Source organism: Carcharhinus amblyrhynchos, chromosome 18 (assembly GCF_965287045.1).
Source record: "Carcharhinus amblyrhynchos chromosome 18, sCarAmb.v2.hapA, whole genome shotgun sequence".
Classification (NCBI taxonomy): domain Eukaryota; kingdom Metazoa; phylum Chordata; class Chondrichthyes; order Carcharhiniformes; family Carcharhinidae; genus Carcharhinus; species Carcharhinus amblyrhynchos.
Window position 1 is genome coordinate 47,630,524 of NC_137341.1, and position 13,759 is coordinate 47,644,282.

Below are 13,759 nucleotides of genomic sequence, written 5' to 3' on the forward strand. Positions count from 1 at the left end.
CTCCGTTCTTCTATTGGCGGAATTTCTACTCCCCTGTGATTGGTCAAGATGGCAGCACGGCTTTCTGATTGGTAAATATACAGGCCTGTGCTCTGATTGGTGAAGCCGCTGGCTCCCCGCGTTCTCATTGGTGGAGCCGCTGGCTTCCAGCGCTGTGATTGGTAGAGCCGCTGGCTCCCCGCGCTCTGATTGGCGGAGCAGCTGGCGCTCAGCCCGCTGTTTGGCTGTTGTGGCGCGGGCCCCGGGCGGTGCGGATGGAGCGGGCCCCGGGCTGTGCGCCGCCGCTCAAGCTGCTGTCGGGGCAGCTGCGGCGGTGTGAGCCCCGCGGGGGCGCCGGCTCGGGCCTGCTGCTGCTGCTGCGGCGGGAGGACGGCCGGGCCCCGCTGCGGGTGGGCCCGGTGTGGATGCAGGGCGAGGTGCAGGAGGTGCGGGCCCAGGACAACACCAGCCTCCGCCTGCTGGACCCCAGCGGCTGCTTCACCGTCACCGGGGCGGCCGCGGCACCCAGGGGGAGGCCGTGCCTGGCGGCAGGTAACCGGGGGCCGGGAGAGGAGGGGAGATCTGACCCAGGAGCAAATACAGATACACCCCTCCCCCCCCCCCCCGAGATACACCCCCCTCCCCCCACCCCCAGATACACCCCCCCCACCCCCAGATACACCCCCCCCACCCCCAGATACACCCCCCCCACCCCCAGATACACCCCCCCCACCCCCAGATACACCCCCCCCACCCCCAGATACACCCCCCCCACCCCCAGATACACCTCCCTCCCCCCCACCCCCAGATACGCGCCCCCCCTCAAAACCAGATACGCGCCCCCCCTCAAAACCAGATACGCGCCCCCCCTCAAAACCAGATACGCGCCCCCCCTCAAAACCAGATACGCGCCCCCCCTCAAAACCAGATACGCGCCCCCCCTCAAAACCAGATACGCGCCCCCCCTCAAAACCAGATACGCGCCCCCCCTCAAAACCAGATACGCGCCCCCTCTCAAAACCAGATACGCGCCCCCCCTCAAAACCAGATACGCGCCCCCCCTCAAAACCAGATACGCGCCCCCCCTCAAAACCAGATACGCGCCCCCCCTCAAAACCAGATACGCGCCCCCCCTCAAAACCAGATACGCGCCCCCCCTCAAAACCAGATACGCGCCCCCCCTCAAAACCAGATACGCGCCCCCCCTCAAAACCAGATACGCGCCCCCCCTCAAAACCAGATACGCGCCCCCCCTCAAAACCAGATACGCGCCCCCCCTCAAAACCAGATACGCGCCCCCCCTCAAAACCAGATACGCGCCCCCCCTCAAAACCAGATACGCACCCCCCCCCCCCCAACCGGGTACACCCCTCCAACCGGGTACGCCGTTCCCCCCCCCCCAAAATCTGGACACACCTCACCCATCCGGACACACCCAGACTGTACTGACCTCTCTAGTGTTGGTTGGTGCGGGCCATGACTCACATCATACATGTGTGGGAATTTTATTGGGACTCGTTTACAGGATGTGTGCGTTGCGGGTTAGTCAGCTTTATCACTCATCCCGAATTGCCCTTGAGCAGGTGATGGTGAGCTGCCTTCTTGAATCGCTGCAGTCCCTGAGGTGAGGGTACACCCACAGTGGGTTAGGGAGGAACTTGCAGGATTTTGACCCAATGACAGCGAAGGGACCAGTGGTATATTTTCAAGTCAGGATAGTGAGTGGCTGGAGCATTCAGCTGGTGTTTATTGCCTTTCTCTTTTTAGATATTAGAGATTGTGGGTTTGGACGGTGCTGCCTAAGAGCCCTTGGTGCATTACTGCGTTGTAACTAGTAGACAGTACTCACTGCTGCTACTGAGCGTTGGTGCTGGATGTTTGTGGATGTGGTGCCACTCAAGTGGGCTGTTTTGTCCTGGATGGTGTTGAGCTTTTTGGGTGCTACTGGAGCTGCACCCATCCAGACAAGTGGGGAATATTCCATCACACTCCTAACTTGCACCTTGTAGGTGGTGGACAGGCTTTGGGGAGTCAGGAGGTGAGTTACTCTCTGTTGAATTCCCAGCCTCTGACCTGCTGTTGTAGCCACAGTGTTTATATGGCTAGTCCAGTTCAGTTTCTGGTCAATGGTAGTCCGTAAAAGATGTTGATAGTGGGTGATTCAGTGACGGTAATGCCATTGAACGTGAAGGAATGATGGTTAGATTATCTCTTGTGGGAGATGGTCATTGCCTGACGTTTGTATAGAACATAGAACACTACAGCACAAACAGGCCCTTCGGCCCACGAGTTGCGCCGATCACATCAACACCTATCTATAACCCCCAATCCCATAAAACCCCATATACTCATCCAGAAGTCTTTTAAAAGACCCCAGCGAGTTCGCCTCCACCACCACTGACGGCAGCTGATTCCATTCACTCACCACCCTCTGAGTGAAAAACTTACCCCTAACATCACTTCTGTACTTTCCTCCCCGCACCTTAAACCTGTGTCCTCTCGTAGCGACCATTTCAACCTGGGGAAATAGCCTCTGAGAATCCACCCTATCTATTCCTCTCAACATTTTATAAACCTCTATCAGGTCGCCTCTCAACCTACGTCTCTCCAGGGAAAAGAGACCCAGTTCCCTCAACCTAACTTCATAAGGCATGCCTCCCAGTCCAGGCAACATCCTTGTAAATCTCCTCTGTACCCTTTCAATAGCTTCTACGTCTTTCCTATAGTGAGGCGACCAGAACTGCGCACAATACTCCAAATGAGGCCTGACAAGGGTCTTATAAAGTTGCAGCATTACCTCCCGACTCCTAAACTCAATCCCTCGATTTATGAAGGCCAGTACACCATACGCCTTCTTGACCACCTCTTCCACCTGCGAGGCCGATTTAAGAGTCCTGTGGACCCGGACCCCAAGATCCTTCTGCTCCTCAACACTACCAAGACTCCTGCCCTTGATAGTGTACTCATTCATCCCGTTGGTTCTGCCAAAGTGGACGACTACGCATTTATCCGCGTTGAAGTCCATCTGCCACTTCTCCGCCCAGTCCTGCATCCTATTTATGTCCTGCTGCAACTTTTGCCATCCTTCCAGACCATCCACAACACCACCGACCTTCGTGTCATCAGCGAACTTACTTACCCATCCTTCCACTTCCTCATCCAGGTCATTTATGAAAATGCCAAACAGCAAGGGTCCTAGAACAGATCCCTGGGGCACTCCACTGGTGACTGACCTCCATTCAGAAAAAGACCCATCCACAACCACTCTCTGCCTTCTGCAGGCAAGCCAGTTCTTGATCCACAAGGCCAAAGGCCCTTGGATCCCATGCCCTCTCACCTTCTCAAGAAGTCTTGCATGGGGGACCTTATCAAACGCCTTGCTGAAGTCCATGTACACCATGTCCACGGCACTTCCTTCGTCAATGTGTTCAGTCACATTATCGAAGAACTCAACTAGGCTCGTAAGGCACGACCTGCCCTTGACAAATCCATGCTGACTATTCCCGATCATGTCAAACCTCTCCAAATGGTCGTAAATCTTGTCCCTCAGAAGCCTTTCCATCAGCTTACCAACCACTGAGGTCAGACTCACCGGTCGGTAATTTCCCGGGCTATCTCTGTTCCCTTTCTTGAAAATAGGGACTACATCCGCAATCCTCCAATCTTCCGGAACCTCTCCCGTCTCCATTGATGATGCAAAGATCATCGCCAGGGCCTCTGCAATCACTTCCTTCGCCTCCCACAGTATCCTGGGGTATATCCCATCTGGTCCCGGCGACTTACCAATCTTGATAGAATTCAAAAGTTCTAATACATCCTCCACCTTAATATCCACAAACTCAATCTTTTCCATCTGCTGCAAATCCGTGGCAAAATCTCCCAGATCAGCTTCCACCGTGAATACTGAGGCAAAGTACTCATTAAGCACCTCTGCCATTTCTTCTGGTTCCACACAGACCTTACCCCCTTCACCTTTTATAGGTCCTATCCCTTCTCTTCTCATCCTTTTACCTTTCACATATTTATAAAAGGCCTTGGGATTCTCCTTAATCTTACCTGCCAAGGTCTTCTCATGACCCCTTCTGGCTCTCCTAATTTCCCTTTTAAGCGTGTATGTTACTTGTCACTTCTTAGCCCAAGCCTGAATATTGCCCAGGGTTTGTAGCATTTGAACATGGACTGTTTGAGTATCTGAGGAATTTCGAATGGTGCTGAACATTGTGCAATCATTGGCGAACATCCCCACTTCTGACGTTATCTTGGAAAGAAGGCCATTGATGAAGCAGCTGAAGATGGCTGGGCCTAGGACACTCCCCTGAAGAACTCATAGGACCCGGGAGCAGGTGTCGGCCATGCGGCCTTTCAAACCTGCTCTACCATTCAGTAAGATCAGGGCTGATCTGGTTGTGGTATCAAGTCCACTTGCCACTCTACCTTGCGTGAAGCTTAACTCTGTTGTCTATTTAAAAATATGTGTAACTCAGCTTTAAATAAACTCAATGATCCAGCCTCCACAGCTTTCAGGGAAGGGGATATCACAGATCTACAGCTTGGAGAAAAAATATCTCGTTCCTGTGTTATAGCGTTGGCTATACGAACGAAGCATACTGCTCATAGAGTATATAGAGGAGGAGAAAAGGAGAGGAAGCGGAATGTAATGTACTCATAGCTAGGGTGTAGAGAAAGGTCAACTTAATATGAGGTAGGTCTATTCAAAAGTCTGGCAGCAGAGGAGAAGCTGTTCTTGTGTCGGTTGGATATGATCTCAGATTTTTGTGCCTTTTTCCCGACGGAAGTTGGACAACAATTCCCATGTTTTGCTAGTCTGAGTAACTATCTTTTGTAGTCAACTTACTGTCCATTCTGTTACTTGTCTTTATGTCTGACTTCATGTCTTCTGATTGTAGTCATAAGTTCACTGTGCGCCACATTGTGAGTTTAAGTTTATTCATCAGTATCACCAATAGGCTTACATCAGCACTGCAATGATGTTACTGTGAAAATCCCCTGTGAAAGTCACCACACCCCGGTACACTGAGAGAGAACTTAGCACGGCCAATGCACCCAACCAGACCGTCATTCGGACTGTGGGAGGAAGCCATTTGAAGAAGCTCTTTTTTAAAAGCCACTGTGTTTTGTACGGTGTGCACTCTTATCAACCCTTTGTCTTTTCAAAGAGATGGTTGAGAGGAGATTTGATAGCGGTGTTCAAAATCATGGCTCTGGACAGAGTAGATGGGGAGAGGTGAATTGGTCCTTTAGAGAACTAGCACAAACACAATGGGCCAAAAATAGGATCTGGGGGCGCTGTGGATAGTGTCCCTCCCTCTGAGCTAGAACCTCTGGGTTCGAGTCCCACCGTAAGAAGTCTCACAACACAGGTTAAAGCCCAACAGGTTTATTTGGTAACAAACACCACTAGCTTTTGGAGCGCTGCTCCTTCGTCAGGTGAGTGGGGAGCAGTGCTCTGAAAGCTAGTGGCGTTTGTTACCAAATAAACCTGTTGGACTTTAACCTGGTGTTGTGAAACTTCTTACTGTGTTTACCCCAGTCCAACGCCGGCATCTCCATATCATGACTACCTCCGAATCCCACCCCAGGACTGGATGGCCAAGGAAGGTGCATGCATAATGTGGCCAACAGTTTAATTATCAGCCTGAAAAATCCTTCCAAACACACTAGTGGCTGGCAGTAAGAGTTGGAGAGACTCCTGGTCAGTCATACTTCATGTGGAGTGGCGCTCCTCAAGCTATAATCCTCTGACGACAGACTTGTGACTTGTTCCAGGAGAGAAGCTCTGGGAGTAGAAAGTCTGCCTTGTGCAGCAGGATTTTGACCCAGTGACAGTGATGGTGATATATTTCCAAATCAGAATGGTGTGTGTCTTGAAGGAAATCTTGCAGGTGTTGTTTTCCCATGCACTTGCTGCCTTTGTCCTTCTTAGTGATAGAGGTCACAGTTTGGAAGGTGTTGTCAAAGGAGCCTTAGCGAGTTGATGCAGTACGTTGTGTAGATGGTACAAATTGTAAGAAGTGTCTCAATGCCTGGTTAAATTCCAACAGGGTTATTTGGAGTCATGAGTTTTTGGAATGGAGTGCTTTTTGCAGAGTTGTTGGACTTTAACCTGGTGTTGAGTCTTACCGTGCCACCCCAGTCCAACATTGGTATCTCCACATCATGGTGCAAACTACACATTGATGGTGGAGAGAGTAAATATTTAAGGTGGTGGCTGGGGTGCCAACCAAGCTTTATCCCAACTGGTATTTAATATCTGAGCGTTGTTGGAACTGCACTCATCCAGTCAAGTGGAGAGCATTCTATCACACTTCTGATCTGTGCTTTATAAATGGTGGACAGGCTTTGGAGGGCTGGGAGGTGAGTTACTTGCTACAGGTTTCCCAGCCTCTGACTTGCTCTTGTAGCCACAGTATTAATGTGGCCAGTTCAGTTTCTGGTTGATGGTAACTCCGAAGATGTTGATGTCGGGGGCTATTCAGCGATGGTTATGTCATTGAGTGGGCAATGGAGAGGTGGTCTTTTCCTGACACTGATGTGATATGAGTGTAGCTTGCCATTTATCAGCAGCAGCAGCCTGAATGTTGTCCAGGTCTTACTGCATTTGGAATTCCTCAACTACTTTGGTAGTTGAGGAATTGCGAATGGTACTGAACATTGTGCAATCATCAGCAAACATCCTCACTTCTGACTTATGGTGAAGAAGGGGTCACTAATGAAGGTGGTTGGGTCGAGGATCACTATATATGGTGGTGAATCCCAGAGACTAATATCTCTGAGAAGTTGTTTCTCTTCAGCCCCATCTTAAATGGGTGACCCCTTGCCCCCCCCATTCTATGTTGCCCCTCTCATTCTGTGTTCTCTCCCCACCTCCAGTTCTGTCTTTCCCTGCAGAAAGGAAACATCCTCACAGCATCCACCCTGTCAAGCTCCCTCAGGATCTTGTTACTCATTAAGGTCATCTCTCGTTCTTCTAAACTCCAGTGCATATGGGAGGCTTGTAGAGACATGGAAAATGGAACTGAAACTCCTAAAAGTGACTCAGAGTTTTGTGGAAGTCTCGTTATCTGCCCCTCAGTTATGGCTTTGCACAAGTGATCTAACCAGTCCATCACGCAAACCAGCCTCCCATCCATTGACTCTGTTTACATTTCCCACTGCCTCATAAAAGCAGCCAGCATAATTAAAGATCCCACACACCCTGGACATTCCCTTTTCCACCTTCTTCCATTGGGAAAAAGATACAGAAGTCTAAGGTCACATACCAACTGACTCGAGAACAACTTCTTCCCTGCTGCTATCGGACTTTTGAATGGATTTACCTTGCATAAAACTGATCTTTTTCTACATCCTAGCTATGACTGTAACACTACATTCTGCACTCTGTCCTTTCCTTCTCTATGTATGGTATGTTTTGTCTGAATAGTGCACAAGAAACAGTACTTTTCACTATATATACGCGTGACAAAAATCAAACCTTCCATTTCACCCTTGGGTCATCACACCTGATATCTCACTCACCTGAACCCTCCTCTCGCTGTAATGGTGTGTGTGTTCTTGATGGAGTGTGATTTAGTTTTGTGTAATATAAAAGTTTATATTTCACCAGATTGGTCAGTGGAGAAGGAAAATAATTAGTAATGATCCAAAGGCTTTTCACCAATGAGAAAGAGGAGGATTAAAGTTTATTTATTAGTCACAAGTAAGGCTTACATTGATACTGCAATGAAGTTACTGTAAGTAGTCTCTCAACATCAGGTTAAAGTCCAACAGGTTTATTTGGTAACACGAGCTTTTGGAACGCTGCTCCTTCATCAGGTGAGTGCAGTGGAGAAGGAGCGGCGTTCCGAAAGCTGGTGCTACCAGTAAACCTGTTGGACTTTAACTTGGTGTTGAGTCTGCTTACTGTGCCCACTCCAGTTCAGTGCCGGCATCGCCACATCATGAAGTTACTGTGGAATTCCCCTGGTCGACACACTCTGGCACCTGTTTAGATCAATGCGTCTAACCAACACATCTTTCAGACTGCGGATTTTCACAGTAACTTCATTGCAGTTTTAACGTAAGCCTACTTGTGACACTAATAAATAAATTAATAAAAAAAATGGTCAGTGGAAAAATGTATCCAACCTGACTGGGGGGAGTGGGGTGGTACTGCTGTTTGGTTACGGTCAAAGGTTTTACTGAGTTTGAGCATTTAAATTGCGGATTGTAATTTCGTTGAATGATTGAAATATTACGGGAAAGTGAAAGTTTCTCTGCATTTGCCGTACGTCAACACACGCGCACGCACACACACACCAGTGTGGTCAAAGTGTATAATGCACTCGCTCCTCTAAGCAGCTAATGACCTCTACAAGAGGGTCTCAGAAACTGGTGGAGCTGCAGCGGGGGCTGGCGGGGGTGGGGGGGGAGGTGGGGAGCACGGGAATTGCCTGATGGAGCTCTGAGGCCGGTTTTTTAATTTCGCTGTGTGAAACCGAGTGACCTGCTCGGCTGAAAGTTCACCCGCCTGTCAAAAAACCAAGACGAGAAGCCAAAACTGGTCAGTGTGGTTTTCTTTTACGAGTTTTAAGGAGGAAGTCTCTGGGTTTGACACAAACTGTCTGGGAAGTGAGAGCCAGCGCTCAAGAAAGCGGGCACGGACAGTGCAGTGAAAGGGTCGGCAAGTCGAGAGTCACCAACTCACCAGGGGTGCCGTGGGCGGCATGTTCCTGTCCTGTGCTGTGCTCGCCAGAGAATGTTTTGGTCAAAGACTGAATGCCTTTGACCAAAGGCATTTTGGAGGAGGAGAAACTTGTAACATTCGCCACACTGGACCATCAAATTAGGGGTGTTTAACATCAGATAACCGTTGGGTGGTGGACGGGAAGAAACTTGATTTATTTTGTGAACTGTGCGAAAGAAGTCAGCTATTCATTCTTTGTCGGGGAGGGGGAGGTCGTCTGCGAGCTGTGGGTGGGGGGGGGGAGGTCCCCAATGTCTGCGAGGGGGGGGACAGAATAAGAGGGGATCTCAGTGGAATGTACAAAATTCTGAAGGGGCTTGATGGCAGGGGGAATGCTGAGAGATTGTTGATTGGAGAATCTAAAATACGGGGGCACAGTCTCAAGATAAGGGGCCGATCATTTCGGACTAGGATTTGGAGAAATTGCTTCATTCGAGGGGTTGTGAATCTTTGGAAATCTCTTCCCCAGAGGATGCTCCCTTGTTGATAACAGGTGGTACAGTGGTTAGCACTGCTGCCTCACAACGCCAGGGACCCATGTTCGATTCCCGGCTTGGGTCACCGTCTGTGTTGAGTTTGCACGCTCTCCCCATGTCTGCGTGGGTTTCCTCTGGGTGCACCGGTTTCCCCCCACAGTTCAAAGATGTGGCAGTGGGTTGATTGGCCGTGCTAAATTGTTCCTTAGTGTCAGGGGGTTATTCTAAAGTTTATTTATCGTTATCACAAGTAGGCTTACATTAACACTGCAATGAAGTTACCATGAAAGTCCCCTTGTCTCCGCACTCCGGCACCTGTTCGGGTTCACTGATGGAGAATTTATCATGGCCAGTGCACCTAACCAGGGAGGAAACAGAAGCACCTGGAGGAAACCCACGTAGACATGGGGAGAACGTGCAGACTCCGCACGGACAGTGACCCAAGCTGGGAATTGAACCCGGGTCCCTGGTGCAGTGCCACTGTGCCACCCCGGGTAAATACGTGGATATGTAGGGCTTGGGTGGGATTGTTGTCAGTGCAGGTTCGATGGTCTGAATGGTCTCCTCTTCCACTCCAGTGTAATGATTGGTGCTAGCAACTTGGGGGAGGCTGAAGAATGTGCAGACTCCACACAGACAGTGACCCAACCCAGGAATCGAACCCGGGTCCCTGGCGCTGTGAGGCAGCAGTGCTAACCACTGTGCCACCCGTAACAGTTGTGTGTGCTGTGCCCTCAAAGTCATCCTCAGGTACTTGGAGCAAGCTTAGCATTTCAATAAGATAAAAGCAAAATACTGTGGATTCTAGAATCTGAAACGAAAACAGAAAATGCTGGAAAGTCTCAGCTTTGAATTCAGGTCTGACGAGGAGTCAGAGGGGAGAACTTATAGAAACATATAAGATTATGAAGGGAGTAGATAAGATAGAAGCAGGGAGGTAAAACTAGAACTAAGGGGCATAGGCCTCACTTAACACCTGATAAAGGAACAGCACTCAAAAGCTCGTGACACCACATAAACCTGTTGGACTTTAACCTGGCGTAGTGAGACTTCTTACTGTGCCCACCCCAGTCCAACGCTGGCATCTCCGCATCATCTCAAAATAAGGGGAAGCAGATTTAGGACTGAGTTGAGGATGAACTTCTTCACCCAAGGGGTTGTGAATCTGCGGAGTTCCCTGCCCAGTGAAGCAGTCGAGGCTACCTCATAGAATGTTTTTAAGGCAAGGATAGATAGATTTTTTTGAACAGTAATGGAATTAAGGGTTATGATGAGCGGGCGGGTAAGTGGAGCTGAGTCCACAAAAAAATCAGCCATGATCTTATTGAATGGTGGAGTAGCCTCGAGGGGCCAGATAGCCTACTCCTGCTCCTAGTTCTTATAGTAAGAGGCCTCACAACACCAGGTTAAAGTCCAATCAGTTTATTTGATAGTAAACCCACAAGCTTTCGGAAACGCTGTTCCTTCGTCTGGTGTGTGGAAGGTTCTTATGCCATCCAGACCCGATATGTTGGCTCTATTCTCTCCCCACAGGTGCTGTGAGACCTGCTGAGATTTTCCAGCATTTCCTGCTTAACATTTCAATAGATGAGTGAAAATGCTGTTTCAATGAAGTATGGTGCAGGACGGAGGGTTGATTCGATCTGTGTAGCGGTATTGGGTGCCTCTGGCTAAAACTGGGGTGAATATATTAGAATAATACTTTCTGAATTGTTGATTGGTAGTTCATAGCAAATACTAATCATGTGATGGAACTGACAGCACCCACACTGTGCATTATTCTAGAGCACCACTTCAACTTGTTAATAAACATTTTTTGCTAAAAGGTCAATTGTTTTTCAGCTGAACTTTTTTTTTTAAAAGAATACTTTAGCTCACAACAACTTGGCCAGATGATGAAGTCTGCAGAAACTTAACCAGACTTTGAACTTAAAGGAAAAACCTGGTGAAGTTTTTAAAAAAATTACATTTCTTTCCGATTTCCATTTTTTTTTGTTAATGAGGAACCAACTGCAAGCAGCTTTTCCCTGTAGCTGTTTGGAAAAATTCCCCCTCCAGTTTCTGTCCTTTTGTTCCTGTTATCCTGGCTGTGATCGCTGTGATTTGTAACATTTTCCTTGAATTTTATTTCTGGGGAATTAACAGCAGTTGGCTGGAGGCTTCATGGAATTAGAAACACAAGATAGGAGCAAGAGAAGGTCATTTGGCCCTTCTAACCTGTGCCGTCATTCATCATGATCATGACTAATCATCCAACTCAATAGCCTAATCTTGCTTTCTCCCCATAACCTTTGATCCCATTCGCCCCAAGTGCTATATCCAGCTGCCTCTTGAATACACTCAATATGGAATGGAATTGTTTTCTCACTGGTAATAGATGAGCAGTTTTGTTTTGCACGTATTCAAATGACAGTCAATGTGATGGTAGAAAGTTGATGGCACACAGCTAACAAGGGTCAGTTGGGAGCCAGTCTGCACTACGCAGCATTATGGTGCGTACTGATCATAGAATCCATACAGTGCAGAAGGAGGCCACTGGGTCTGCACCGGACAGCAATCCCACCCAAGCTCAAACCCTACTGCATTAACCCTACTGATCACCCTTATACTAAGGGGCAATTTAGCGTGGCCAATCCACCTAACCTGCACATCTTTAGATTGTGGAAGGAAACCAGAGCACCCGGAGGAAACCCACACGGACAAGGGGAGAGTGTGCAAACTCTACACAGACAGTGACCCAGACCGAGAATCGAACCTGGATCTCTGGCGCTGTAAGGCAGCAGTGCTAACTACTGTGCCACCGTGCTGCCCGTGAGTTGGCTGGTATGTGATGTCAGACTTTTGTAACTTTTTCCTGACAGAAGAAGGTGGAAGAGAGTATGTGCAGGGTCCTTGGCTATGCAGGCTGCTTTTCTGAGGCAGGGGGAAGTGTAGGTGGAGTCCCACAGGATATACCAAAGCACCCCAGGCAGTGAGGTACTGTTTGAAGTGTAATTGTCATTACAATGAAGGAAAATGCAGCAGCCAATTTATGCACCTTCATCAATAATTAGAGGGGATGGCATAGTGGTATTATCACTGGACTATTGATCCAGAAACTCAGCTAATGTTCTGGGGACATTTGCTATGGCAGATGGTGGAATTTGATTTAAAAATTCTGAATCTACTGATGACCGTGAAACCATTGTCGATTGTCCATGTGATTCACTAGTGTCCTGTAGGGGAGGAAATCTGCCGTCCTTACCTAGTCTGACCTACATGTGACTCCAGAGCCACAGCAATGTGGTTGACTCTCAACTGCTCTCTGAACAAGCACAAACTAGGAATGGGCAATAAGTGCCATGTGACACGTATCGGTGTAGACTGAGAAGTATTGTTTCTTAGCACGCCATACAGACGCTGGGGACGTGCTGGACATTATTAGCATTTCTGGTTTAGTTTTCAGGTTTCCAGCATCTGCTGCATTTTAATCCCTTTTGACAAAGGGTCAACTGGACTCGCAACATCAGCTGTTTTCTCCCCTTATAGATGTTGAGATTTTTCCAGTGTTTTCTCTTTTGGGACCTGCTGCGTTTTCCCCTTTTTGTGCTAAATGTGAATCTTGGACTGTCAGCATCTTTCCTGATGTTTTGTGTTTTCTGTTCCAGGGAAGTATGTGATGGTGATGGGCGTGGTCCAGGCATGCAGCCCCGAACCTGTAATACGTGCTGTAAAATTGACTGATCTGTCTGGTAACGCTTTGCACAGGAGCATGTGGGAACTTGAAGTCGAGGATTTTCACCAAAACATTCCATAGATTTCGTCCAGTGAACATCCTGTCCCAAGACTTTTCAGCTACCCAAGAATCCAAAAGGATGTGACTTCTTCGGGAAGGGAGCCAAGGATATGGAATTCTTCAAGACCTAAAACTGATCTGAGGCGTTATGGGCAAAATCTTGTCCTCACCTGTTGGATGTGATAAAATTATGAAGAGTTTGAATCTTACAAATACTAGGAACGAGTGATACATGGCAGGAGGGGGGGCATTTCATTCAATCGAGGGAAATTACAGTAAGAAGTCTTGCGACACCAGGTTAAAGTTCAACAGGTTTATTTGGTATCACGAGTTTTCGGAGCGCTGCCCCTTCATCAGCTGATGGACACTCTACTCATCTGATGAAGGAGCAGTGCTTCAAAACTCCTGATACCAAATAAACCTTTTTGAACTTTAATCTGGTGTTGCGAGGCTTCTTACTGCGTCCACTCTAGTCCAGAGGGAAAGTATGAGGGCTGAGCATGGTGAAATAAGTTGTTTAAAAAAAAACCAAACATGGATTTACCATGATGGCTCGGCTTCCTGGAACTGGCTTTAACCTCAGCCATTCTCTGATGCATTTGTATTACTTGGAATAAATATATATATATATATATATATATAGATATAAAACCATTGTTCGGAGCCAGCTGGAATTGGAAGATGAATTATGGCTCACTTAGTGTCTCCTACGTTTTGCGGCTACAATTCTTGCGGCTTAAGTGCTGTAAATTTTCCAGGAATTTGAAACCTGCACCCAGGGTGTTT

The 13,759-nt window shown here is 48.3% G+C and overlaps 1 protein-coding gene across 1 annotated transcript; it reads left to right on the forward strand.

Annotated features, from left to right (window-relative positions):
• Positions 1-223: 223 nt before the first annotated feature.
• rmi2 (RecQ mediated genome instability 2) lies at positions 224-13,605 on the forward strand. The gene is made up of 2 exons (XM_080206145.1): positions 224-531; positions 12,846-13,605. Exons 1-2 carry the CDS (start codon positions 255-257, stop codon positions 12,992-12,994), a joined length of 426 nt encoding a protein of 141 aa, XP_080062271.1. The 5' UTR covers positions 224-254; the 3' UTR covers positions 12,995-13,605.
• Positions 13,606-13,759: the final 154 nt, after the last annotated feature.

Bases quoted from the DNA above. Each gene is read 5' to 3' on its own strand.
- rmi2 (XM_080206145.1), top strand. From the start codon at position 255: ATGGAGCGGGCCCCGGGCTGTGCGCCGCCGCTCAAGCTGCTGTCGGGG. The intron at 532-12,845 runs GTAACCGGGGGC...TTTCTGTTCCAG, and splicing joins GAGGCCGTGCCTGGCGGCAG to GGAAGTATGTGATGGTGATG.